We start from the raw sequence: 25,360 nt of genomic DNA on the forward strand, positions 1-25,360 counted from the left end.
CAACACCCTCCTGTAAGCTTTCTTCTATCTCTTATGCTAAGGCTGCTGAACTCTTGAGTCTACACAGTTCTGTGAAAGTCTGTGTGAATCCCAAAGCTTGATGGAAGGAGAAAAATGGGTCTTTCTCAGAGCACTCTCCTTTCACTGTCCCATGGAAGTGGGGCTGCAAGATCATAGTCAGCCTGGAGTGTCCACTCGCTAGTTCTGCAGCCTGCAGATCTTTCTTTAATCTGAACTGCAGGCACTTGGGAGAAAAGCCAGGCAGAGCCTGTATTTCCTTGGGATGATTCCAAGAAGCAGATTTTCCGGGTCAGTAGGTATGAATACTTTTTTTTTTGACAGGCAGAGTGGACAGTGAGAGAGAGACAGAGAGAAAGCTCTTCCTTTTCCATTGGTTCACCCCTCAATGGCCTCTGCGGTCGGCGTGCTGCGGCCGGAGCACCGCACTGATCCGAAGCCAGGAGCCAGGTGCTTCTCCTGGTCTCCCATCGGGTTCAGGGCCCAAGGACTTGGGCCATCTTCCACTGCACTCCTGGGCCACAGCAGAGAGCTGGACTGGAAGAGGGGCAACCGGGACAGAATCCGGCACCCGGACCGGGACTAGAACCCGGTGTGCCGGCGCCGCAGGCGGGGGATTAGCCTATTGAGCCGTGGCATACTTTTAGATGGCCCTCCAGAAAGTTTTTAACCAGTTTGCTTCCTTATCAGTAGACATTTGCTAAGGTGTTACATTTGTTCATTCACTCAGTCATCCAGTTATGTATTCATTCATGTATTGATTCAACTCCAAGACTCTGTAGATCTCTAAACAAATGTTCATCAATTCTTGCTGCTGCTTGGTGGGTTTTCTCTTTGTCTCTGAAAAGAGACTTGAGCCTGTGTGTGGGCATCCTGAAGACCAAGCCACAGTAAGCTCCCCATCCATATGATAGGGAGTGCAGCTCTAGACTCAAGCGTAGGCAACCTCACCCCTGGCTGCACATCAAAATCACCTGGGGGAGCTCTCACAAATCCTGGTGTCTGGGCCCTAGCAGGAAATGTTCTTATTTCATTGGTCTGGGGTGTGGCCTGGGTATTCAGATCTTTTGAAGCTCTCTATTGAATGTCTGGTACAGCCAGAATTGATTGCCCATCCACATTCTTTTATCCTGGGGAGTCTGGCCCAATGAAAACTCTTCTTCAGGTCCTACCCACCACCTCTGCTCTTGACCTTAAACTTGTCACTTTGATTTGATGGTAGTTACCATTCCCCCACGCATGTTGCCCACCGTGGACCATGGGAGGCCAGCACAATGCCAGGCTTATGTTTGAATAGACTAACCATTGCCATGGAAAAACTGCTGAGAAGAAAAATCACCTTCTTTTCAATGTATTATTTATTGTTTCAAATATAATTCTCTCCTTAGTTATTTAGCATTCCACAGTGAGGGTCCTTTGGCTCCCTATTTTTTTTATTATAATAGCAATAGCTGACCCCTACTGAGTGCCTGCCATGCACCAGGGATGGCTGTGAACATTTTTCACATATTAACTCACTTATGGCCCCTTAACAACCCTATGGTGTATATACATACACACACACACACACACACACATATATATATATATATTCTCTCAATGTATATATTGTTCTCTCTCAGACACACACACACACACACACCATTTTTTTTTTATTTTTTGATAGGCAGAGTGGACAGTGAGAGAGAGACAGAGAGAAAGGTCTTCCTTTGCCGTTGGTTCACCCTCCAATGGCCGCCGCTGCCGCCACGGCCACCGCACCGCGCTGATCCGAAGCCAGGATCCAGGTGCCTATCCTGGTCTGCCATGGGGTGCAGGGTCCAAGGAGTTGGGCCATCCTCCACTGCACTCCCAGGCCACAGCAGAGAGCTGGCCTGGAAGAGGGGCAATCGAGACAGAATCCGGTGCCCCGACCGGGACTAGAACCCGGTGTGCCAGCGCCGCAAGGCGGAGGATTAGCCGTTTTACAGATGTGGACACTGAGGCATGGGGAGGTCAAGGGACTTGCTCATATTCACACAGCCATTCAGTGGCTGAGTTGGGCATCTGCACCTTATTAAGCAGTGCCTCTTCTTTACAAGTCAGAAGGACTCGTCTTGAATTTGTTACGACTTTGCTTTGTATTTTTTTCCCAAGTGAAGACTATGGGAGCTGAGTGAGTGTACAGTGGTAAGATCTGCCAGAGTCCCTATGCTTTCACAATGATACAATGGCTTCGGACAGAGAGCTTAGGAAGAGAACCATTCAACAGCATATTGGCCAGCAGTTGGAGTCACCATTGTTGCATCAACTGGACCGAGTTGTCTTGGTCTCGTGGAGACACAGCTTAAGTAACCAAAAGCAGATGGTTCTCACCTGTGCCAAGGGGTGTGCGGCCCCTCTACCATTAGCACTCTCACATTGGCATACTTCAGGAATTGTCCTCAGAAAAGTGAGGGGCGAAGAAAAGGCTGGGCGTGATTCAGAGTCAGCCTGAATTCGTCTGTCTTTGAAAATACGTAACACTTCTCATCTGCTTGTTCTCCTGGGAGAAATCAGAGGCTCTCGGAAGTCAGTAATTGTGATGTCTTGAGTCATAATTTCTGCAGTTGTATCGGAGCCCAGTGTAGGGACGCAAGATGGAAACAGCACGTGGGTCTGTTGCCGTAGATGAGCTGGAGAGCAGAGGGGCCAGGATCTCCTCCTGGAAGGAAGGGATTAGCCGGCCAGAGAAGAAAACAGATTTGAGAAATCCATTTGCCCTGAAGGTTTAATAGGGAATGCAAGTCAGACTTACTCAAATGTCTTTCGTCACGGGTCTCTCTCCTGTTTTTATCTTGTATGCAGCTCAGTTTCAAAAGCAAGTGGGTAGATGAACCTTTAAACCTGTGATATTTCTTAGGGATAAGAATTCTTACCATTTATTGAACTGAAGGGATTGTATGAAAATACATACAAATTATTAATCTACTCAGTTATTTGTACATTAAGGCAATTTTTACTTTGCTTATGTGGTCATAGCACTTAACTCAAATTTCAAAGTATATCACTTGCATATCTTTGACTTTTCTCCCAAGGGTAAATATCACATGTAAGAAAAATTATTTGCAAATATTTACATGGATTTTGACATGGCCCTAAGGAATTTGCCATTAAAGACTGTCAGAATTCTAATTTGGCTTCAGATCATCTTTCTCATGGTAAAGAACTTCTGCTTGGAAGAACACCATTGCAGTATACTGTCACCTCATTACCTGAAAGCCACTCAGAGGAAGTTTGTGGAATTGCAATTACTGGAGGGCCCAGAGGGGCCAAGTGGTGTCAGGAAGATACACAGAACCTTGCGTTCTAATTAGGTACGTGTCCTGGCAAGTCGTCTTTTCTGAGCCATTGTTTCCTCATCTATAAAATGGGTTAGACTTGATAGTCTTTGTAAAATGAAAACGAGAAAGCCATATGTGACCTACTCACTGCCCTTCATTCCTATTCCTCCGGAATTTGCTCACCCCCCCCCCCCACTCACACTCACACTCACACTCACAGTCACACACACTTAACCCCTTCTTGGAGGGTCAGAATGCTGTTATGCAGTACTGGCTCCTTTTCTTTTTTTCTTTTTACTCCCTGCTTTCTCTGGTTGACTCTCTTCTTGGGGTTTGGCACCATCAGGAAGTGTAGGCCACCATGGTGCTGGTGCATGGATAGATGAAGGACCTGCTGGAAGAGAAGAGTAAGTCCAGAGACAGAGTCCCATAGCTGAGTTGAGGGATGGCTTCACAGACACTTATTTTATGTTTCCTATTAAAAATAAAACAAGCCATTTTTAAAATAACACCAAAAAATGGGCCTTGCAATAGAATAATGCCATGAACCAAAGATTATGATTATGCAAATTCTATGCACATGAGGCCCATAAATTTTAAAAAGAATGCTAATTTGACTGGAGGGGATTCCTTCTCCAGCTGAGAGGTTGGCAGAGATGATCCGGAAAGATCCTTGAAGCCAGACAGGATCCTATGTTAAGCATTCACTAGGCATCAGGCGTTCTCTGCCTCACCAGCAGCGGCTATTGTTTTCCCATCGCACAGGCAAGGACACTGCAGCTCACTTCCCCAAGGCCACACAGTTCTTGAGAAGGCAGAAGCAAGGTTGTGCACAGGTCTGACTCACAGGCTTGTCTGTGCCCGGGGATCATGATGCTCTTATTGGCTACTTGAGGGCTGAACATAGTGAGTGTGTGTAACTGCAGCCAACCTCTTATGAGAAAAATAGAAGATTCCTCTCCAGCATGCAAAATAGGACACCTTTGTCTTTATGAAACTTCTGCTTTTCCACTCAGTCGGGGCTTCACTGGGCACTGCACCCCGGGACCCTGAGACCCACGGGAGGTCTCGGTGGCAGCACTCTGAAGTTCCTCCCACAGGGCTCCCTCAGTGGAGTGACAGTTTTTGCCTGAAAGCCAATGCGTTTTGCCTCTTTCTCACCCCAGTACTCCCTCTCTTTTCCCAAATACAAAGCTATCGGCACTTCCTGGAAGGCACTTTTGGCTCAATGTCTGATAATCCATCCCACAGTGTCAGGCCAGCTCTCCTTGGGGCCTCTGTTTTATGTCATTGAGCAGTTGTGTTTGGGGGCTAACACTGCTACTTCTTTTGCACCTGGGAGGGATCCTTGTCCCCTAGCTGCCAGCAGGCCTCTGCTCCATCTCCCTTCCCCACGCTGGGCTCAGGAGTGGCTGAAACCCTGGGTGCACACACACACAGAACCCCGGAGGGGGCCTTGCCGTCCTGCAGCTCTTTGATGGCATCTTAAATGGCTCTGATGAAATCAAGGGGCCCTTATCAGGGAAGATGATTCCTGAGTGGGCAGCGGACTGAGCTGTAACTGTCCGCACTTGTGTAATGACCCTCACAGTCTATGCCCACCCCTCCTCCCCAAACAACTGCTTTCTGCTTTCTAGCACTGGACATCTTTTTGTCTATCTTTTTTTATTTTGTAGCAACAAAATATAGTCGTACGTACCATTTAGGGTCTGGCTTCTTTCCCCCAAAACCGTGTTTGAGATGCACCTCTTGTCACTGCATGTGGCAGGAGTTTGTGGTTTTTAGTACCTAGTGGATGTGTGTGGCGAGGTCTATCCATTGACCCGAGTTGCTTTCAGTTTATGGAAAAGAACTGCTATGAACATCCATCTTTTGGTGACTATATGCTTTCATTCCTCTTGGGAGGATACCCAGGAATGGAGTTACTACGTTCATGGAGGACGAGGCATTTTGCCTAGTTGACAAGATGCTGCTTGAGATCAGAGCGCCCGATCCAAGTCCCAGCTCTGCTCCTGACTCCAGCTCCCTGCTACCATAGACCCTGAGGCAGCGGTGATGGCTCAACTGCTGGGATTCCTACCACTCATGTGGGAGACCTGGACTGAGTTCGTTCCCAGCTCCTGCTTCAGCCCCAACTAGGGACCATTGAAGGTGTTTCGGGAATGAAACAGTGACTGGGACCCCCCCCCCCACGTTGCTCTGTCTCTGCCTCACAAATAAATAGCATTGCTTTGAAAGTTCATGAAAAATATGTACTATGAAAAAAGTTATGCATGGATTTTGCATCAAAATAAATGTATCCTGTAATTCCATTTTTTCTCAAAAAGTGTCTGAAGTACCCTCATTGGGTCGGCAATTAATGAGCTTTCTTAGAAGCTGCCAGAGAGTTCTCTGAAGTGGCAGCACCGTTTTACCAACCCTGTGCAGGTGTTGCCTTTGCTCCCCAGAATACTAGGTTTTGGTGTTCTAGGCTTTTTAAACTTTAGTCATTCTAATGGACGACACGTGGTCGCTTAGTTTTCTTCTTTTTATTATTTTAAAAGACATTTTTCAGAATTCTCGAGCACGCCACTCAGTGCGTGCTCAGATGCTGGAAGGGAAAGTGGGTGTTCCATTTTTATGGACAGGAGGTTGCCGCTCATCATCTCTGCCCCAGAGGCCGAGTCCTTCCAGCCTCAGGGCTGGCTGCGGACTGCTGCAGGGCAAGCTGAGGGCCGAAGCCCCAGAGAGGGAAGCTAGGAAAGGCAAGGGGGCAGGCAAGTGAGTCAGCGTGGGGAAAAGGAGGGGCCCCTGCGCGGGGAGCTCAGGATCGCAGCACGACAGCCACAGGACAAGTCTCGGGCGAGCTGTGCCGCACACGCGGATACTGATAGTCTAACACTTGGTAGCCGGCAGGCACACACCAGTGCAGAAGGCTGTTCGGGGAGTCCCAGGCAGCTGTCCTTTCAGCTGCTCTGACCGCTCAAGGCAGATTTGCCAACATTTCCGAGGCAGATTTTCATTACCTTCCAGTTGGCATAGGCAACTGGAAAGCCTCCAAAAGCGGTCGCCAGGCAGGGGAGCAGTTAGGTGGCAAGCTTCAGCACCATCTCTGAGGGTGCAGGCTGCTGGCTTTTCTGCTTCACCCACCCGCTCCACACAAGGCTGGGGACTGGCTCTGACATAGTTCAGCCAGTCTGTATGTCCTGAATCTCACTGCTTTTCCCCTTTTCTTAAGCCATTAGACTAATTAGTAAGCCATGGATTTCACCATTAAAGAAGCCATTTCTACGATTCCAAGTGCTCTTTAGCCGGGCGTCTAGCATTGCTGCAGATGCAGAGAGAACTGGACCTCTGGTAGCAGCCTTGGGATGGGGCTTCCTGATTGGAACTTGAACTGCCCTGCCCTGGATGCATGCCCTTGGCTGTTGGGTAGAATGGTGGCTGACCGGCATACGGCTTCACCTGAGTTACAGACAGGAAGTGCCCCTCTGCAGGGACTGGTGCATTCTAAGGTAAATTATTGACATCCTAGCCCTGAGGCAAGTAGCTCTGGTGCCGGGGAGCTTGGGCCCAGGGAGATTGGATTAGCTCTGGTTCAGGGCTGCAAGGGCTGGGTTCAAGGCAGCTCTGATATGTATTGCAAGGCTTGGGATGAGACTGGGGTTCCTTATTTGTACAATGGGACCATTGGGAAGGTTACAGAAGATAAGTGGCTGGCACACAAAAGCCCCAGCTGTGCGGAAAGTGTTCTGAGCAGTTGGCTCACTGCAGTGTGGCCAGGACTCGGTGTCTTTAGAAGAACCCGTATTTCTGGAGAGAAAGGCAGAGTGAGGACAAGCACATAGAATAGAGGCAAGGCTTTCTCAGCAGCAGCACTGCGCTAGTCAGTCGAGGGGCGGATACCTTTGAATGGGTGATCTTTGCGTAGAAAATTAATTCTGTAAGCCACCATGGGAAAGGTGGTCCGAGGGAGTGGACCTGTGCTGTGAAGAATCGTGCGTGAAGGAGGAGCAGAAATCTCAGGCCTCCTTGCTCTTCAAGCCATCAAGCCAGCAAAGGAGAGAAAGGGGTGTTGTAGTCCTAGAAGTTTCCTCTAGTGAGGAGCCGGGCGTACCCTTCCCTGCTCTGTTTGCCTGTCAAGTTGTGCCAAGGACCTGCTGCTCCTCCTCCCACACCACCACTCACTCACCAGGCCAGGCAGCTCCCTCGCCTCTGCCCACTCTGTAAGTGCTGATGCAATGGATCTTTCCATGGCTAGTTCTGCAATTACTGAACCAAGGATGGTCCTGACCCCATGTGAGTAAATGGAATCCAGCCAGGAAGAATGGTCAAGGGGCCTTGGTGCTTTTATTGCAGAAAAGTTAGCATGCGGAAGCTCGGAACTGGGCTCTGGACTCTGGGCTGTTTCTTCAGTTCTGGTTTTCAGCAGGTGGATTGCAGGAGGCCCCGCACATGGAGGAAGGAGCAGAGTGGGAGCTCCTGATGGGCAGAGACAAGTTGGCATGCTCTTAGCTCTTGTGCCAGGCGGGTCCCAGGAAGCACTATGGCAGACAAGGTCAAGCTAGCTGCTGTTACTGACAAACTGAAAGTGTCTCATGGTTCCTGTGCAATTTCTCGCTCACACACATCCCCAAATGGATGTACCTGGTGGCAGGTGGCCCTCCTCCAGCCAGGATTCAGGCATGCATGCTCTTCCATCTCGTGGCTCCACTGTCTTGGTGCATCACATATGAAAGGAAGATTCGTAGGAGCCAGGCCTGGCAACAATGCATATCACTTCCACTCCCATTCTGACTGCAGGAGCAGCTGGGAAATGTAGCCCAGAAAGAAGAGGAACTGGTTAGGACGGTGAGCAGCTGGCCAGACAGCCGCAGATGAAATATCCCTGGAAGTGAACATCTGTCTGGGATGCCGGCAAGTCCAAAGCATAGGAAGCAAGAGTTGAGCTTCACAAAGGAAAGGGAGCACTTTTTCCAGGCTGTGTCCTTCAGGGGCCAGAAAACACTAGCTGCAATGGTGATCATAGAGAGGAACACTCAGGCGGGCCAGCCCAGGAAAACAAAGCTGGATTCTGGTCAGAGACAGAAGGCGCTCCCCACTTCTCCCTCCCATCCTGCCCTTCCCCGCTCCCACCTGCCCCGACAAGTGCTACCAGGAACCTTTGATCTATCTTCCTGCTACTTCCCTCAGATCTGCCTATCCTGCACAGTGACAGTTGCTCATGTTCTAGAAAACTTGTCCCTCCCTTCCATGGAAACAACCATTCCGGGGGGGCGGGGTTGTCACAGCTCAGTTCCTGGGGATGGGGCAGGTGGGAGAAGCAGCCATCCAAGAAACCAAGTCACATCAATTTGCTGGAGTTGTCGAGAAATGGAGATGAAAAAATGAACTTAAAATATCTAGCAGGGGATCTGGCACATGCTAAGTCAATTCTTAGCAAATTATTTATTGTTATCATCTTGGGAGTATGTGTGAAAGGGAGTGGGGGCAGAGACAGGGAGGGAGGAAGGGAGAAGGACAGAGGAGAGAGAGAAAGGGACTAACCAAGTGTTGGAAATTCAACCACTTGGGCTTTCCCTCTCAACCCAGTCTTCTCACTATTGAGTCAGTGGTCTCCTGCTCCTTGATGCCCGTGAAGACATCAAAACTGTGTTGGCTGGGTTGGCAATTCTTCAGGGCCAAGATTAGTTGCTGAGGGACTCCTCTGAGCATCCTTTGGGAGAGCCGGACCTCTCTAATGTTCCAAGTACCCTAGTCTCTCCCCCAAACCCTCTGCAGCCCTGGGCTCCAGCTGCCCAGTACATGCCAGTGTTCTTGTGCCTTTCCCCCTGTCCTGCACTTCTGGAGAACTCTTCTATCCCACTGTCTGCCCTGCTGAAATCCTACCCACATGGCAAGGCTCAGCCCTTATCTCACCTGTAGCAATAAAGGTTTGATGACTGGAATTCAGAGTGAAAAATACCAGAGGTGGGTCAGGTGCATGAAAAGAATTGATGTGAATCCCGGTTGGAGGATCCTCCTTGACCATGAGAGAGACATCAGGTGGCTTCATTCCTATTTGGCCCCCGTGTGTGTGTGCATATGTGTGTGCACGTGTGTGTGTATAAGCACATGCATTCCAGAAGAACTCTTCCCCTGGAGAAAAATAACACCTATAATGTTCATTGCCAACAGCCAGATGTTCTGCAGCCAGTCTTTCCCTCCGTATTGTTTATGCTATATTAGTGCCAACCATGATGCTTGCTTTAAGATAAATAGAGTGAGTTTTTAGGGACTTCAGAAGGCTCGGCAGCCCTCAGATTCTGCAGTGTGTTGTTCTGCTCTTGAGAGAGCTCGCCTCCAGGCAGAGGGGTGCTTTAGACAAAACCGAATTCCAGAAAGAATTCTTCCTGTTGAAAAGATGAGCACTCCGCACCGTCTCTTCCTGCATTATCTGCGTACTTCTCAGGTCGAGGTTATTATTATTATTTTTAGTCAGTGTGCAACTGATGAAGTGCAGTAGTGTTTGTTTGTTTATTGTTTTTTGATCCCTGAGTTGGAACACAAGATCACCAGAAAATAAACTCCCTCTCTGAGTCATCCTGGGAACATCTTGCATTGCAGCCAGCACAAATATGATTAAAAGAATTTTCTGCAGGGCTCCTGCTATATTTTAGTGAAGGAACACATTAGCCAAGCTGACCATCTCTCGAACATTCTGCTTTTGCAAAGATAATCATCTCTGGCCTTCTGTGTACCTTGTTGTTTATGGGATCTTGAGTCCCTCTCCTTGCCAGCTGATTCTGCTGTGGTGTGGACATTGTTATTATAACAGAGTGTCTTCTTTTCAGGGGCCATAGAAAATGCCACCCACCGGGGAGCCACCTGGTCAGAGTGGCCTCAATTATTGACGTGTTGGTATGTGTATCATCAGCATTGGAACTTTCCAGCAGACACGGTTGGTGCCTTGCCATGTCCCCTTACTGCAAAGGCCCAAGACTCTCCCTGCGGGTTTGTTTTTGGTTTTCTGTCTCAGAAGCACACTTGGCCTGCATTCTGGGCTGGCTGGAAGTGCCAAGGAATGAACATGTCCTCCAGGAGCTGGGGGTTGGTGAAGAAACAGTTCAACTTCCTAGCCTCTCCCCGAGAGAACTTCGAGGTATGTGTCCCGCATGGTCTCCCAGCATTTCCCAGTGGACTTGGGCTCCAGTTGCACACAGTAGGAGCTTGCCTGCTAGATGGGCTTCCTTTCCTTCCCCTGTCTCACTGTTCACTCCTCTGGGGGTGTTTCCTGGGAACTTTTTCCCAATAAACTACCTTCAGTGCAATCTTTGCCTTGGGATGTGCTTGTGGGGCCGCTGAGCTAACATAGCTGGCCGGTTGAGTTCAGCAAAACCCAACTGCCCCATCTCTTCATCTCTTTCAGCATGTTCCTCACCAGCGGTGTGGACCCCTGAGTCTCCACTGTGGCTGTGGCAATGCCGTTGTGTGTCCTACATGGAGGACACACATGGTCCTTTGAGAGCCCCAGAGTTCAGCCTGGAGACCTGGGAAGCCAGAGAGCTGAGTGTCAGCCGGTGGGCAGTTGAGTCCCAGCACCCTGGGCCATGAGGTCAAGACAACTCTGGGTGCTGCTCAGATCTCTTCAGCCGGTAGGCACATGCTCAGGAGGCTCCTAGTGCGTGAGCAGTAAGGGTTTGCTGATAGAGATTAGAAGGACTGCGGAACCCACTCACATTCCTGTCCTTTCTTAGCACTGAGTGTGGCAGGCTTGGCCTCGTGCCCCACCCTCCCGTGTGCCTTCTAACCTCCGGTGCCTTGGAAGGTCGGCAGTAGATTGGTCGGGGTGGGCTCTTGTTTCTGCAGAGAGCTTTCAAGGCAGCTAGGAAGAGTCTTCTCCATGATTGACGTCTGAAATTCCTCAGTGAGAGTTTCTTTTCTCCGCTCATCGCTTTATCATGAACTGGATCCTGTGGTTGTTACACCAATAAAGGAAACATAATACTGGAGCCGTACCAGTCCTGCCTCTCATTGAGAATGAGTTTCTCAGCTTCTTTTCTGGAAACCCTAATTTTGATGGGGCAAAACCGATTCTTAGTGCCCAAGGAGAGGTGGCCCAGGGACGGTTGGCAAAAATGAAGATAAGAAACACAGGACACTAACTGAAGATATCTATCTATCTATAGAGATATAGAGATATTTTCCTAAAAGTGACAACAGAACCAAGTGACAAGTGAATGCGGTTGGTATAATTTTAAAAGCATGGGAGAAGTCCTGCCAAAATCTGACTGCCTTCCTCAAGTTCCTCTAGTAGTTGTGCTTATGAACGATATTGTATGTTTTACTCTGCCCCCATTGTGCTGAGAAGTCCCAGTCCCAACTCATGCTTGGCTATACTGTGCAGCAACCAAGCTGCTACAGTGAAACAGCTCCCCCTTGTGGCCAGCGGGATCACTTTCATTCCGTGTTTCTCTTCTGGGTTTTTGTGTTCTATCATTCTTCCAATCGAGCCATCTCTTTCTCATTCCGACCCACTCTACCCACTTTTTAAGCTTCTCTTTTTCAACATTTTCTTTGCTTTCTCTTTCCCTCTTATCCTTTCCCTCTTCCTCCCTCCTCTCTTTCTCCCTTGTTTTTGTGAGTGAGAAAATGACCCTAATCACCATTGATAAATAGGAGCTGACAGCTCCGTAGGCCTTATGTAAAGGGGAAGGAACAACACAGATTCGGAAATGAGGTTATGCATAGCCAGGGCAGTAGCCTTGGAACCCTTGAAAGCACTCATAAGTCCACATTCAAGATACAAAAGGCATCTCTGATCACCAGACTTTCAACCTGGGTGAGAAAGAGGTTTCTGCATTTGTTGGTTTTCTCCCCAGCTTTAATATTGTGAGTGTTGTCTTCTGTTTTCATCGCAAAGTTCAGCTCTGTTGTGGGTTGCGTGAGTTTTGGTGGGCTGACCTGAGAACGATAGCCATCAGATGTACCTGTAACATGGCATGCTGTGGCAAGTGCCTTTCCAGTTCCTAGCAACCCATTTAAAACAAACCATTGGACAAACAGGGTTATGAATGTGCAAAACCATTTTGATGCAAAGGGATGTTCCCCAAGATGCTCAGAGGAAATGCGGTCAGTGGATCTGAGAGGGATGAGAGGAATGCCAATGACAAGATGACGACGATGGTGATGATGATGGCAGTGACAATGCAGATTATGAGAGAGATGAAGGCAATAACAATGACAATGACAGTGGCAACAATAATGATGGCAGTGATGGTGTTGCCAGTGACAATGACAATGGTAACAACAGCCGTGATTTACTGAGCGCTGTGCCAAGTTCTTGGATCATCTCCTTGAATCATTGCAACTGTCCTGTGCAATGTTCTTTTGAATCTCCATTTTGCACAGAGAGAAACTGGGGCTTACAACTGATTTGCCCAGGCTCCCATGGCTAGCAAAATGAGAGCCGGAGTTTGAACCCAGGCCTGTGTGGGCTCCAAGCCTGTACTCCTACCCACTCTCACAGGAGCCAAGTGTGCAGGGTGAGGCTGGTGCTGTCTCCATGCCGGTGGGGGAGGCATTGGGGGCTCCCGGGCGAGAGCAGAGGGGGAAAATTGGAACTCCAGGCCTTTGTGCTTCAGGCTCCTGCACCCCTTCCTCCCCATGACCCCTCAAAGGGTCTATTTCTGGCACACTGGTCTCTGGAAAATGTCCTGCTAATGACACAGGATTATAAACAGTCCTTTTCCCAGAACAAAAATTTAACCTTTGTATCTCAATCTAATTACAAGTATTTTCTCTTCCGGAGGCAGGTTTTTCCCCCTCTTTGTTCCATATTGAAGAGGTTTCTTTGTTGCCAGAAGAATCTCCGCAGACCATAGCTCTTTAAGATGATGAGCCCTGGCCTGAGACCCAGGAGCCTGTGCGAGATGAGCGCTGTGGGCCAGGCACCTGGGAGTGGTTGGGGTTCTGGGCACCTGGCACAGGGCACGAGGCCTCCGCTGCATGTGGGGACCTGCGCTTGCTGACGCTCATGGGCCACTGTGCAGCGGAGTGTCCCCTGCCACCGACAGCAGTGCCTCCTGATTTGCTCCAGTGATGCTGAGGTGCACCTGTCACCTGCCCCTGCGGCGACTCAGACTTAAAGACAGAACGTCTCTCCTCTTAGCATCAAGGGCAGCCCTCTTTGGAAAACAAACGCTTCTTCTTTGCCTTAGGGAGGTCCTTGCTCTAAGCTCGGCCCCTACAGTTGTATAGGGAACCTGCCTTCCTCCTCCTTTACCTCTGCCAGTACCGTGGGCCTTGAAGGAGCCCTGCTAGAAGCAGATAACCCTGGGAACATACGGCCTTGGCAGATGCCCTGGGAGCTGAGCCAGGACAGAAAGCAGCGTGCCTATGGAGAAAGTGGCCCCAGGGTGGAGGAACAGCAAGTATATGCCTGGCACCCCACACATGCCCAGATCGCATTTGAAAGAACGAATACCTGGACAGGCACAACTCAAGTTCCGACTGCATTCACACACCCGGGCCTGTGTGGTCTCAGGCGCAACCAGAGAGCCCTTGTGAGCAGGTCAAGGGTAGCCAGTAGTACGAAATGAGATTATAAACACACGGCTGCCTGACACTCTGAGTCCCGGCGGTGTTAGATGGCTGTGCTACAGCCACGGAAAGCTCGTGCGCATCTTGAATCTCTGACTTCCGTGTCAGGGACTGCTCTATTGGGCGTCACTGACTCAAGGGGCCTTTCTCTATCGGACTCTCGTTGACGTTGTAACAGGTGACTGCCGCCATCTCACGTATCCTGCTGTTAGGGGCTGATTGCAGTAGAGGTGTTCTCCTCCCTGTGGGCTGACTGTGCTGACTCTAGCCAGGCCAGCGTCCTCTGACATGTGAAGCAAAGGCAGCGGATCACGTGGAAGGAGCAAGGGTCTGGGAATCGGCGTGCTCTGTGTTGTGTGAGCTTAGGCAAGTCACTTGACCTCTGAGCCTTAGCTTAGTGCTCTGCAGCACGGGAGAGACGAGCCCGGTGACCCTAAGGTTTGTTCAGGCAGGGGAACCCTGGAACTCTTGGGGGGCACTGAGAGCTTTACCTCTCCCTCAGAAACACACCATTTTCCTTCTTGCATTCCCATTAGATGGAAGAAAATGGAACGCTCCCTCAACGCACACACATGTATACACACATATGCATTATGGCAACATATAGCTTCCTGTAGTTATTTATTACATACAGTGTGGAGTAGAAAAAATGGAATGAGGCAATACAATGAACATAAATGAGTTTCATGGCACCTCGGAATGACCTTACCTCCATCTCCCTGGGAAGACTTCGGAGCACCCTGGTGTCCGTGGTCAGTTGATGATGCCAGGCCCCACTTATTCCATTTGTCATCAGTATCTGATGCAAGCTAGCATCAGCACTTTGTCTTGGGGAGAACTTCCCCGTAGCCACCGCCATCCTCACGGAGGTTAGTCCCAGCTGTAGACTGCCGGCCACCCCTGCGTTCGTAAACGGAGTAGCATATTGGGGAACTCATTTCCACAGCTAATCTGGGCAGTCCTAGTCCTTGGGAAGGGCCCTGTATGTCTCCGGGTGTAAAAGGCAGTGGACCAGGAAGCGGGTGACTAGTTTGTGTATTCTTCGCATTTTAACCAATTTGGGAACACATTCATGTGGTGATTATGCTCACAGCTTTGGTCTACAGGTTCTGTGCTGATGTTTAAAGCTCAGAAAATTTGATCACTGGGACAAGGAATTGACAATTATTCCACCCTCCAGAGAGAGGAAAAAACATTTTTTTTGCCCAGTTGGAATTATACCTTAGATATTTAGTGCATCTCAGGTCCTGAATGAAACCATACTCACACTGTAGAAATAACAGAAAGGATGCTTCCCTCATTCAGCTCGTAGTGAGTGGCTGGCATTTTACACAGAATTAGGTCATTGAGAGTATGGTTTAAACACCGGATCAAAAATAGAAAATGAGGGGGCCGGCACTGTGGCATAGCAAGTAAAGCCGCCGTCTGTGACACTTTCATCCCACGTGGGCCCCGATTTGATTCCTGGCTGCTCCACTTCTGATCCAGCTCCTTGCTAATGGCCTGGGAAAGCAGTGGAAGATGGCCCCTGCACCCACATAGGAGACCCGGAAGAATCTCCTGGCTCCTGGCTCCTGGCTTTGGATCGGTGCAGCTCCAGCTGTAGCAGCCATCTGGGGAGTGAACCAGCACATGGAAGCTCTTTCTCTCTCTGTGTCTGTCCCTCTCTCTCTGTAACTCTTTCAAATAAATTTTTTTTGAAAAGTCTTAAAAAAAATAGAAAACGAGGGGCCAGCATTGTGGTGCAATGGGTTAAACCACTGTGAAGTCAGCATCAGATAGCAGAGTGCAGGTTCAAGTCCTGGCTACTTCCTATCTAGCTTCCTGCCAATGTGCCTGGGAAGCAGCAGAAGATGGCTCAAGTACTTGGGTCCCTGCCACCCATGTGGGAGACCTGCACGGAGTTCCTGGCTCCTGGCTTTGACCTGACCCAGACTTGGCTATAGAGGGAATTTGGGGAGTGAGCCAGCAGATGGAAGATCTCTCTCTTTCTCCTCTCTCTCACACACAAACACATACGCACAAACACGTACACACACTGAAGCTCTGCCTTTAAAATAAATCTACAAAAAAGAGTAGAAAGTGAGCTCCCAATAGGGGTGCGGATAGAATTGGGCAGAACGAGAGATGGCTCCCCTGTCCCTGGGGGTGGGGGCACGTGGGGAGCCGCTGCGAGGACCAGTGGCCAGCAAGGAGGTTGTGAGAGTTTGGGCTGTTGCCGGGTGCAACCCCTCGTGTGACATAAGCGGGAAGAGGAGGCACCGAGAAGGTGGGCTGCCCAGCTGCTTTGCGCTCTGGCCTTCCAGTCGCGGGCTCCCGCTCTCACCTGGCTGCTGCCCAGAGCAACTCAATCAGCCTTGGGAGTGGGACCCAGACGTTGGCATCTTTCCAGGCTCCCAGGCAATCCCAACACACGGCCAAGCCTGGGAACCGGCACACAAACCACCTGGGGAGCCGGTGGAAACCACCTAGGGAGCTGAGTGAGCGGGCCTGAATTGTGGCCTAGACTTTACGTTTCTGGCAAGCTCCCAGGTGCTGCTGCTGCTGCTGCTGCTCCAAGAACCCGGCTTTGAACAACAAGGACATCCATAGGCCAGCCAGTGTTAACCAGAAATAACTGTCAGCTGCCTACACGCTCCGGAAGACACGGAGCTGTTGATAGTGTCAATTGGGAAGTGGGTGTCTTGTGAGAACTTTCCGGATCGATTTTCTGTAAGAAAATCTCTGTAGGGGAGATAGCAAAATCTAGAGGAGGCTCGTTTCAGCAGGTGAGGAGAGCAGGTCACACCTGCAGACTGTCGAGGCGGACAGGGGCATCCCCAGGACCAGGGCTCAGGTTGTGGCTCCTCCAGGACACCTGGCTTGGGCGAGACCTGAGGAAGAGTCCAGAGCCTCCTGGCCAGGGGGTGGAATCTACCTGGTGTGGCCCAGGTGGCTCAGGCCGGTGCCCCCGGAGCTGAGCACCCTTCTCAGTAACTCACTCTAGCAATTCTGGGGGCCTCACAGAGCCCTCAAGCAGCAGTGGTCCCAGGATTGGGTTGCTAGGAGACAAACCCCTCCCCACGTCCCCCTACCCCAAGGTAGCCACTCCTGAAGCACGAGCTCAAGAGTACTTGGTGCTGCAGCCCAGGGGCCTTGTGGCTGATTTATTAGCTGTTTCTGTGGTGAAACTGCTTCCAGTGCACGCGAGAGACATCAAATCCCTTTCTAGAAGGCAACGTGGGCCCCCAAGCAGGCAGGGGCTCCCGGCTTGTCCCAGAGTTCTTGTGCAAATTCCCAGCTCAGAAATCCCGCTTGGCCTGATGTGGCTTCAGGGACCCTGTTCTGAGCCACAACCTTTCTGAGTCAGTTTCCCCATCTATAGAATGGTCAGGAAGAGGTTCGAGGAGGTATAAGCTGTAACACCTACGCCTACCTTGTCTGGCTGGGATTCAGCAACAAGAGGGTAAGGATGAGACCACCAGGCACCAATTCTGCCAGGGACACGGATGGATGGAGAGAGACCCCCTCCTGGGGAAACAAGTAAATAGGCAGTTTTTTGGGGAGAGAGGTCAGGGTGATGACAGACAAGGTGAAGTTAGGGCCCTGTGGCCGTTCATGCAGGGTGAGGGTGGATCTCAGAAGAAGCCAGTTTGTGGCTGAGCCCCCCAAAGTCGGACAGATTAGCAGGAGTTGAGTGAGTGGAAGTACCGGTGGGAGAAGGCTCTAGCTCACTTGGCAGACCCTCGGGAGCACTGGCCTGTGAGGGTAACTCAGTCTTTGCAACGACTGAATGAGGGGTCCAGATCACAATTCTGTGGCCCATCACTCTCCCAGACAGTCGGGGCCGGGAGGCCCTCCGCATGGTCTCCATCTGCAGGGCCCGTGGGCTGCACTGGGGCGAGGCCTAGCAGCTGGCGGGGGGGGGGGGGGGCGAGAGAATGAGGGTCTGCAGTGCCCTGCACGCCCAGACTGCCCACCTCCCACCCAGCCACACTTGCCAATGCTAACACGCACAGGCGGAACGGATGGGTGACCTCATTTAAACCCGTGTGAAAATTATGTTTAGCAAAACCCAAACAAAACATTCCCTGCCACCTCTGAAGAAATTCACGCCTCCTCTGCGCGCGAGCACATTAGTCATTAGCCGGTGGCTCCTGTGATGCTCCTGGTTCTAAAGAAGTCCCCAGCCCGCCCTCCTCAGCGTGGCTCAGCAGGGAGGCAGGCCTCCGCCTCCTCTCCACTCATTAACTGGCTTTGCAGCACATCCGTGCCCTGGGGACAGACACTCGCCCTTTGATCCCTCAATTCCTGAGCTGGTTTTTATTCTCAGGGCATCTCTGGGGCTTGCGGCACGGGCTCCTGCCGAAGCAGCGCTCACTGTGCCTGCATGCGTGGCGTGTGCCTGGAGTCCCTTAGCTGCAAGGGTGCCCACTGGCAGGTGGAACAATAAAGGGAGGAGGTGCAGAGGGCCTTTCTGGGAGGGGGGAGCAGAGTTCCTGCTTTCTTCACATGGGTCTCCTGTGCCAGGGGCACCTGCTGGGGCAGAAGGCAGCTCTGTCTCAGCAGCCAGGTGGCTCTCTAGGGAAGGGGGCGGGCGCTCACGGCCCCCACTGGCTGAGCAGTCAAGCAGGGCTGGAGCCGGCTTGCAGGAGGAGGTGTGGGCCAGGGCTGGATACTGCTCCCAATCCCGTACCTCCTGTCTGTCCTGCACCCAGTCAGGCTGAGGCCCTGTTGCCCGAACCCTGCAGGAGCTCCCGGTAGCTCGCGGCTGCTGTGGTGCCCTCCTACCATGATGTGTCTCCGGAAGGCAGGCCGGGGGCAGGTGGGTAACTGGCAGTGGGCTGCAAGGACAGCTGCCTTGGGTTGCACTGTCCGAGGACGCCAGCTCTGGAAATGAGGAGGGCAGGGGAGGTGCCCGGCAGAGGGAACCTCATTCGTGCCGGGAAGGGCTGTCCTGTGCAAGTGCCCTTTCTCGCTTGCCTCCGCAGGCACGTTTACTGGATGTTGGAGGGAGGCCGGGACCACTCTAGCAAGGAGAGAAAATGCATGGCTGGGTGTGGTTCCTCCAGCTCCTGTAGGAAGTAAGAGGCCTGGGATTTGCGCCTGAACTCTAATTCCAGCCTCAGGGTACCCTTAGGCTACTTATTGAACCTCCCTGTAGATTCCATTTTCTCCTCAACCAAATGGGCACAGTTCCAGGACCTCTCTGGCAGGCTTGCTCTGAAGACTGAATGAGGTAAATGCACGTGCGTTTTCTCCCTTGTTGTTTGTGGGAGGCGCCTCGCCCACACTCTCAGCAAGAGGAATGTGGGCGAGTTAGCCGGCCTCGAGCAGGGCCGGGCACGGAGGACAGTGGGCTTTCACAGGCGCCTGAGCTGCAGGGGTGTGCAAGGGACAGGGACGTGGAAGTGCTCCCCCTTGGGAGGAGGCAGAAGGAAACAGACAGGAAGGGAGCAGGCACCTCAGACAGGAAAGGTGGCCTCACCGTTGGATGCCCCTAGCCCCACGGAAGCCTGCAGTTGGCACAGAGCACATCTTGGCTTCTCTACCTTGGCAGCGACCGCACGTGCTGTCGCTCGAGGCAGCTGCCCTTGTCCTCACCAACCCCGGCCCCACCTCCATTCAGCCTTCTCCTACCCCTCCCACCCCGCCTAAGGGACAGTTCGGCTCCTTCAGGAGGAAGCTTGCGTTCTCTGGGCCTTGATGGGCCTGCGATGCTGACTGATGATGTCTGCTGTTAGAACCTGGATGCCATCTCACTGCTAGCAAACCTTGGTCTGGTCCAGGACATGTACCTCCAATGGAATGTAGTCCCCCCACCCCCACCTCCAAGAAGAACTTTGTCTGTCTCACCCATGCCTGCATCTCCAGCCCTCAGCAAAGTGCCAGCATGGCGTGCGCATTGGACAGATTAATGCATCAGATAAATGAATGACTAGTGCACGCAGGCCTGAAGGATATGTTGGAGGCTTAGCGTTTTCTGGGCTGAATCGGGGAGGAGTCATCTCATAAACAACCAGGCCCTTGAGCTTGGACAAGCCCCGCAGCCTCTCTGGGGGCAGGCTGCGTCCCAACTCTGCTGCTGGGGCACTGCACGGTTTCCGGAATGCACACTGCCCACAGGGCAACGGGCACTGGAGCCCTCCTTTGGAGGCGCTGCGGCAGGCGTGGCCACCAATCATTCTCCACAAAGTTGTTTGCACAACATCCTTTCCCTTCCCCGCGCCGCGGCCCCCACCCCACCCTCACCCTCACCCCCCTCGCCGCCTGCCCGTGCCTCAGAGAAACTGCTTGTTCTGTGCATTTGACATGTTTCGATTGCCTGCAAATATCACAGGATTGTTCATTTGTAAAAACTGCCTTCCTGTGGTGAGACGTCATTTGTTGATTTCTAACCCCATGGTGTGCTGGGCCACCTCTCTTTCTTGTTTGGGAGGTTATGTTGGTGATTTAGGGGCGAGACGAGCGCGATGAGATGACCACGACACTGAAGTCTAGACAGCTGGGACAGGTGAGGTCAAGATTCCGAGTCGCCCAAGGCCAGTCCAGAGAAAGTGAGGATTATTGAATTATTATTGAGCCCAAGCAGACTGCAGGGCTGCGCAGATCTCTGAGCTAGACATGGTGCCTGCCTTCTCCATGGTAACAGGGCTAAATATGGACGCGTTTCCATGGAGAGCCATATCGCAGCTGCAGCCCCGCTTCCTCCAGGAAGTGCATGTGCTGGGCTGCTTGGGCCTCTCAGCAGGTGGCCAGAGGGCTGCAAGGGCGCAAAGGACATGGAGAAATCCTCCCTCACCTTTGAGGCTTTTGGTTGCTAGCAAGTGGCCCTCTTCCCCAGCCCCGGACTCGCTGACACTCCCTCCTCCTGGCAGCGCCATACTAGGAGAGACCACAGGTCAGCCAGACGGGTGGACTGGGCGCAGTGCCCGCTCATGCAAGTCATCCCATCCTCACCTTGCTCGGAAGCGTGGCTCTTCCTGTTATCAGAGGGGATACGGCTGTCGTGGGCCATAGGGAGACAGGGAGACGGCTGTAATGACGCCTGTGTAAACGCGCTGCTCTTGCTCTCATCAAAGCTGTCTTGGAAGTGTTATTGTTACAGAGAGTTTCTCAAAAATGCTTTCTGGAATTTCCCATGCTTTTCAAATAATTCCAGAATGACTGCTTAGCTACAAAGGGCTTCCAAAACGCCCTCTCCCATCTTTGTAGACTATCCAAGTGTGACAAGGTTTCATCTGTCCTTAAAGGAAAAGGAACCTTTGCTGCTTGCTGGAATCTGAACAAGTCCAATCTCCATGTATTTTAATTGTCTGACACAGCAATGTGGAAGGAAACCTTGTTTTTATCGAAGCCCGAACCCCTCAGCTCAGTCTCAGGGTTGTACATACCCTGTTGAACCTCACTTGCTTACTTGGTGGCCCCATCATCTGTGTTTATAGCCCAATCGTCTGTTAAATTGGGGCTCTCCCTGCACAGCTGATCATATTAGTGTGTTCCTATAGATGAGGACGTCTCTAACGTCTGTGTATACATAGGGAGCTGGGTTAGCCCTGCTGGACCACGATATGGAAACTGTAAAGCCGTGGAGAGAGCACTTGAAGCGATCGTAAATATGCTTGTATGGAAGATTCATGCCAGTTGTTCTGTCTTGCAGGTCAAGTGGCATCAGAGCCGAGTGATGGACGACCTGCAGGCCCAGAATCTGCCCATGGACATGACCGATTCCCCTCCTGCCTTGGCCAGTAACAGACTGGAGAATGGCATGGCCCAGCTGATCACCACTGAGGCCTGGAACATCAACTCCGCCGACCTGGTAAAGAAGGCCCTGGTGACTGTGCCGGCCCCATCCATTCTGAACCCCCCTGCCGAGGCCCAGAGTGGCATGGCCCTGAAGGTGGCAGCCACCGTGCTGCAGCCCCTGTGCCTTGGGGAGAGCCCAGTGGTGATGCCCATTCACATGCAGGTGGAGGGAAGCTCTGCCCCGGAGCTCAACCCCAACGGCAACGCCACGTATGTCATGACCACGCAGGGCCCCGTGCAGCTGCCGGTGGTGCTAGAGCAGCACGTCTTCCAGCACCTCAACTCCCCTCTGGTCCTGCCGCAGGAGGCCCCCTGCTCCTCCAGTGCCATCCACAACAACCTCTTCCAAGGAGCCGAGGACTCGGAGGCCCAGCCCCAGCTCCTGGACCTGAGGCTCCCCAGCCAGCCGCAGGAGCCCACGTTGCCATTCGAAGCTGTGCTGCAGAATCTGTTTCCCTCCCAGGGCACTCTCGGCCCCCCGCCCTGCCAGCCTCCTCCGGGCTATGCCCCCGTGCCCCCGCAGCCCTTCAACTCCCCTCTGTCCCCACTGGTTCCGCCAGCCACCCTCTTGGTGCCCTACCCTGTGATCGTCCCCTTACCTGTGCCGGTCCCCATCCCCATCCCCATCCCAGTGCCTCAGAGTTCCGAATCCAAGTTCAGCCCCAGTTTCCCCAAGCCACCATCTTCCTTCAACCTGCACCCCTTTAAAGGCACCCAGCCCCCTCTGGAAAAGGACGAACTGAAGCCCTTGGACATCCTGCAGCCCAAGGAGTACTTCCAGCTCAGCCGCCACACAGTCATCAAGATGGGGAGCGAGAACGAGGCCCTGGATCTCTCCATGAAGTCGGTGCCCTGGCTGAAGGCTGGCCAAGCCAGCCCCGCGGTCTTCCAGGAAGACACAGCCCTAGACCTGTCCCTGGCCGCCCACCGGAAATCTGAGCATCCCCTCGAGACACTGTATGACAGCAGCAGGTCAGCCGACAGCCCCGGGCATGGTCACACTGTGATGGAGAAACTTCCCAGCGCCACGGAAACACCCTTTGCCCCTGCCACGCCCCGTGAGGCCTCTGCCACAATGGATAGCCACAGCAGCAGTGGCAGCAGCAGCAGCAGCAGCAGCAGCAGCAGCAGCGCCTCTGCCTCCGCCACCGCCTCCGAGATGCCCAGCCAGCCCAGCCAGCCCAGTGGCGAGGTCAAGGCTGAAAATAACATAGAGCTTGTGAATGAGTCCCAGGCAGCCAAGGTCATTGTCTCTGTAGAAGATGCTGTGCCGACCATCTTTTGCGGCAAGATCAAAGGTCTTTCTGGGGTGTCCACCAAGAACTTCTCCTTCAAAAGAGAAGACTCCGTGCTTCAGGGCTATGACATCAACAGCCAAGGAGAAGAGGCCATGGGAAACTCAGAGCCCATTAGGAAACCCGTCAAAAACCGGAGCATAAAGTTAAAGAAAATGAACTCCCAGGAAATACACATGCTCCCGATCAAAAAACAACGGCTGGCCACCTTTTTTCCAAGAAAGTAAATAATGGCTTTTTAAAATTTTTATGATTATAATATGGGGAAAGGTGCATTGGTTTTATAAAAAGGCATTTAAAACAAATTATCTTTGTTAATTATTTGGGGGATTAGTTGGGAAGCAGAAAAGTGAATTGGCTCTAGAGGCCCTGGAAGCTAGTATGTATCATTTTCTTTTTTAATTTTTGACTTTTCACAAATGAGTAAATAAGAGCAACCTATTTTTCAAGCAGATTGCACATTTTTTGCAGCTTTAATGGAATATTGGGTGAATCAGAGGGGTAAAAAAAGCTATTTTCATTGCCACAAAGTGCTTTGATGATGTAATACCTAATAAAGGATAGGATGACTATTTCACAATAAATGTTTGTTTGCACTAATTGGTTGCAGTATTCTGTCATTTGTAAAATTTGCATTCCTTCACTGGCATCCTTTGGCCAAAACTCTGGCTTATGAAGAGCTGCAAGTGATTTGTGTTTAGAGACCTAAGCTCTTCAAGGCATATTGGCACATATTGCCCCCTGCCCCCATAAAAGGCCGGTTAGGAATTTGTATGCCCTTGATCGAGTCACTCCTGCCTCTAGGTCTCCATGTTTTTTTTTTCTTTCTTTCTTTTTTTCCTGTTGTAAGACCGTGGCAGAGAGAGAGGGCAGGGAGGTGACTTTCCAGTACTCAAGGTCCTTTCCAGGGCGCATAGTTCTTGGATGGGGAGAATTCTCTGCCTACATGTTCCTTAGATAAAAACAAATATCTCTAAAAGGAAAAAAGAGCTTGCTTCTCTCCACCTGCTGCACCCGAGTGAGCTGGAAAGGGCCTTCTATTCAGGGGCATTAAGAGCGTTCGGCTCAATGACTCAAAGTCTTGGAAGTTAAAAGTCTTGGCTGGCACCGCGGCTCACTAGGCTAATCCTCTGCCTGCGGCGCCAGCACCCCGGGTTCTAGTCCTGGTCAGGGTGCCGGGTTCTAGTCCCAGTTGTTCCTCTTCCAGTCCAGCTCTCTGCTGTGGCCCAGGAAGGCAGTGGAGGATGGCCCAAGTGCTTGGGCCCTGCACCCGCATGGGAGACCAGGAGGAAGCACGTGGCTCCTGGCTTTGGATCAGCGCAGTGCGCCGGCCATGGCAGCCATTTGGAGGGTGAACCAATGGAAAGAAAGACCTTTCTCTCTGTCTGTCTCTCTCTCTCTCTCACTGTCTAACTCTGCCTGTCAAGAAAAAAAGTCTTAGTTCAGGCCGCTCGGAGTGCATAGGAGCAGGAAGGCAGTCGCTGGTGGGTGCAGATGTCTCATCTGATTTCCTGACTTTCCATGGAGGTCTGTGGGAGTGGGCTGGGGAGGGCAGAGGAAGCCATTTCAAGGTAATTTCACCCAGTGGTTCTCAAATGGGGGTGGTGGTTGTGGCCCCCAGGGGACATCTGGCAATGCCTGGAGGCACTTCTGGTTGTCACACGCAGTGGGGGAGCAGCTGCTTGGTAGAGCATGGGTCCAGCCACATATCCCGGAGGGAGAGCCCTTTAGCAAAGGAGGCTCCCATGGGAGATGTCAGAAGTGCGGAGGCTGGGAAGCCCTGGTCCAGCCAGTTCTCGCTGGATGGAAGCCATGTACCTGGGAGGAGGGAAGGGTGTGTTGCTGTGCCCTGACCGCACAAAGCCACCCACACAAACGAGGGCGTGCTAGCGGACGTTCAAAATAGACCTGCTAGGTGGCGCATCGTGCTTGCGTCTAAAACTGTGCTGGCGAGAGACTGATTATTGCACGCCTGCTTTTCAGCTTAACGCTCTTTCTTTCACTTCTTGCAATTAGTACATGTCCAGCTGTTCCCGTGAGCACGCACACAAGGAAAAGCAGTCGGAATAGTGCTCGTGGATGGCCAGGCCCTCTGTGTGTAGGGTTCCTGTGTGAGCTGCCCGTGTCGCATCCGCGCAGGGTGCATTTTCTGTCTCCTGCTCTTTGCCTGTGCTGTTAAAATTTTTTTTCCAATGTGTGACCATTTTCTTTCGCAAAGTGTAACCAGATAGCTGTTTCTCATTGGACTAACTGGTCTCATTCTACAGCATCAGCGGGGCCCCAGCCTTTCAGCTTCTACATGGTACAGCCTTTTTCCATTTTTATTTCCAACACGGGTTTCTGGCCATGTTTCCCGACCATGGCACATGTATTCTAGTCACAAATCAAACACAAATGTGC

The 25,360-nt window shown here is 51.7% G+C and overlaps 1 protein-coding gene across 2 annotated transcripts in view; it reads left to right on the forward strand.

Annotated features, from left to right (window-relative positions):
• The window catches only part of RAI2 (retinoic acid induced 2), a 60,561-nt gene extending 37,001 nt beyond the window's left edge, over positions 1 to 23,560 (forward strand). For both annotated transcript variants that reach the window (XM_062183289.1, XM_062183288.1), the window contains exon 2: positions 21,520 to 23,560. In XM_062183289.1, coding sequence (XP_062039273.1) covers positions 21,544 to 23,187 — 1,644 coding nt within the window. In that variant the 5' untranslated portion in view covers positions 21,520 to 21,543 and the 3' untranslated portion in view covers positions 23,188 to 23,560. The remainder of the gene's footprint in view (positions 1 to 21,519) is intronic.
• Positions 23,561 to 25,360: the final 1,800 nt, after the last annotated feature.

Source organism: Lepus europaeus, chromosome X (genome assembly GCF_033115175.1).
Source record: "Lepus europaeus isolate LE1 chromosome X, mLepTim1.pri, whole genome shotgun sequence".
Taxonomy (NCBI): domain Eukaryota; kingdom Metazoa; phylum Chordata; class Mammalia; order Lagomorpha; family Leporidae; genus Lepus; species Lepus europaeus.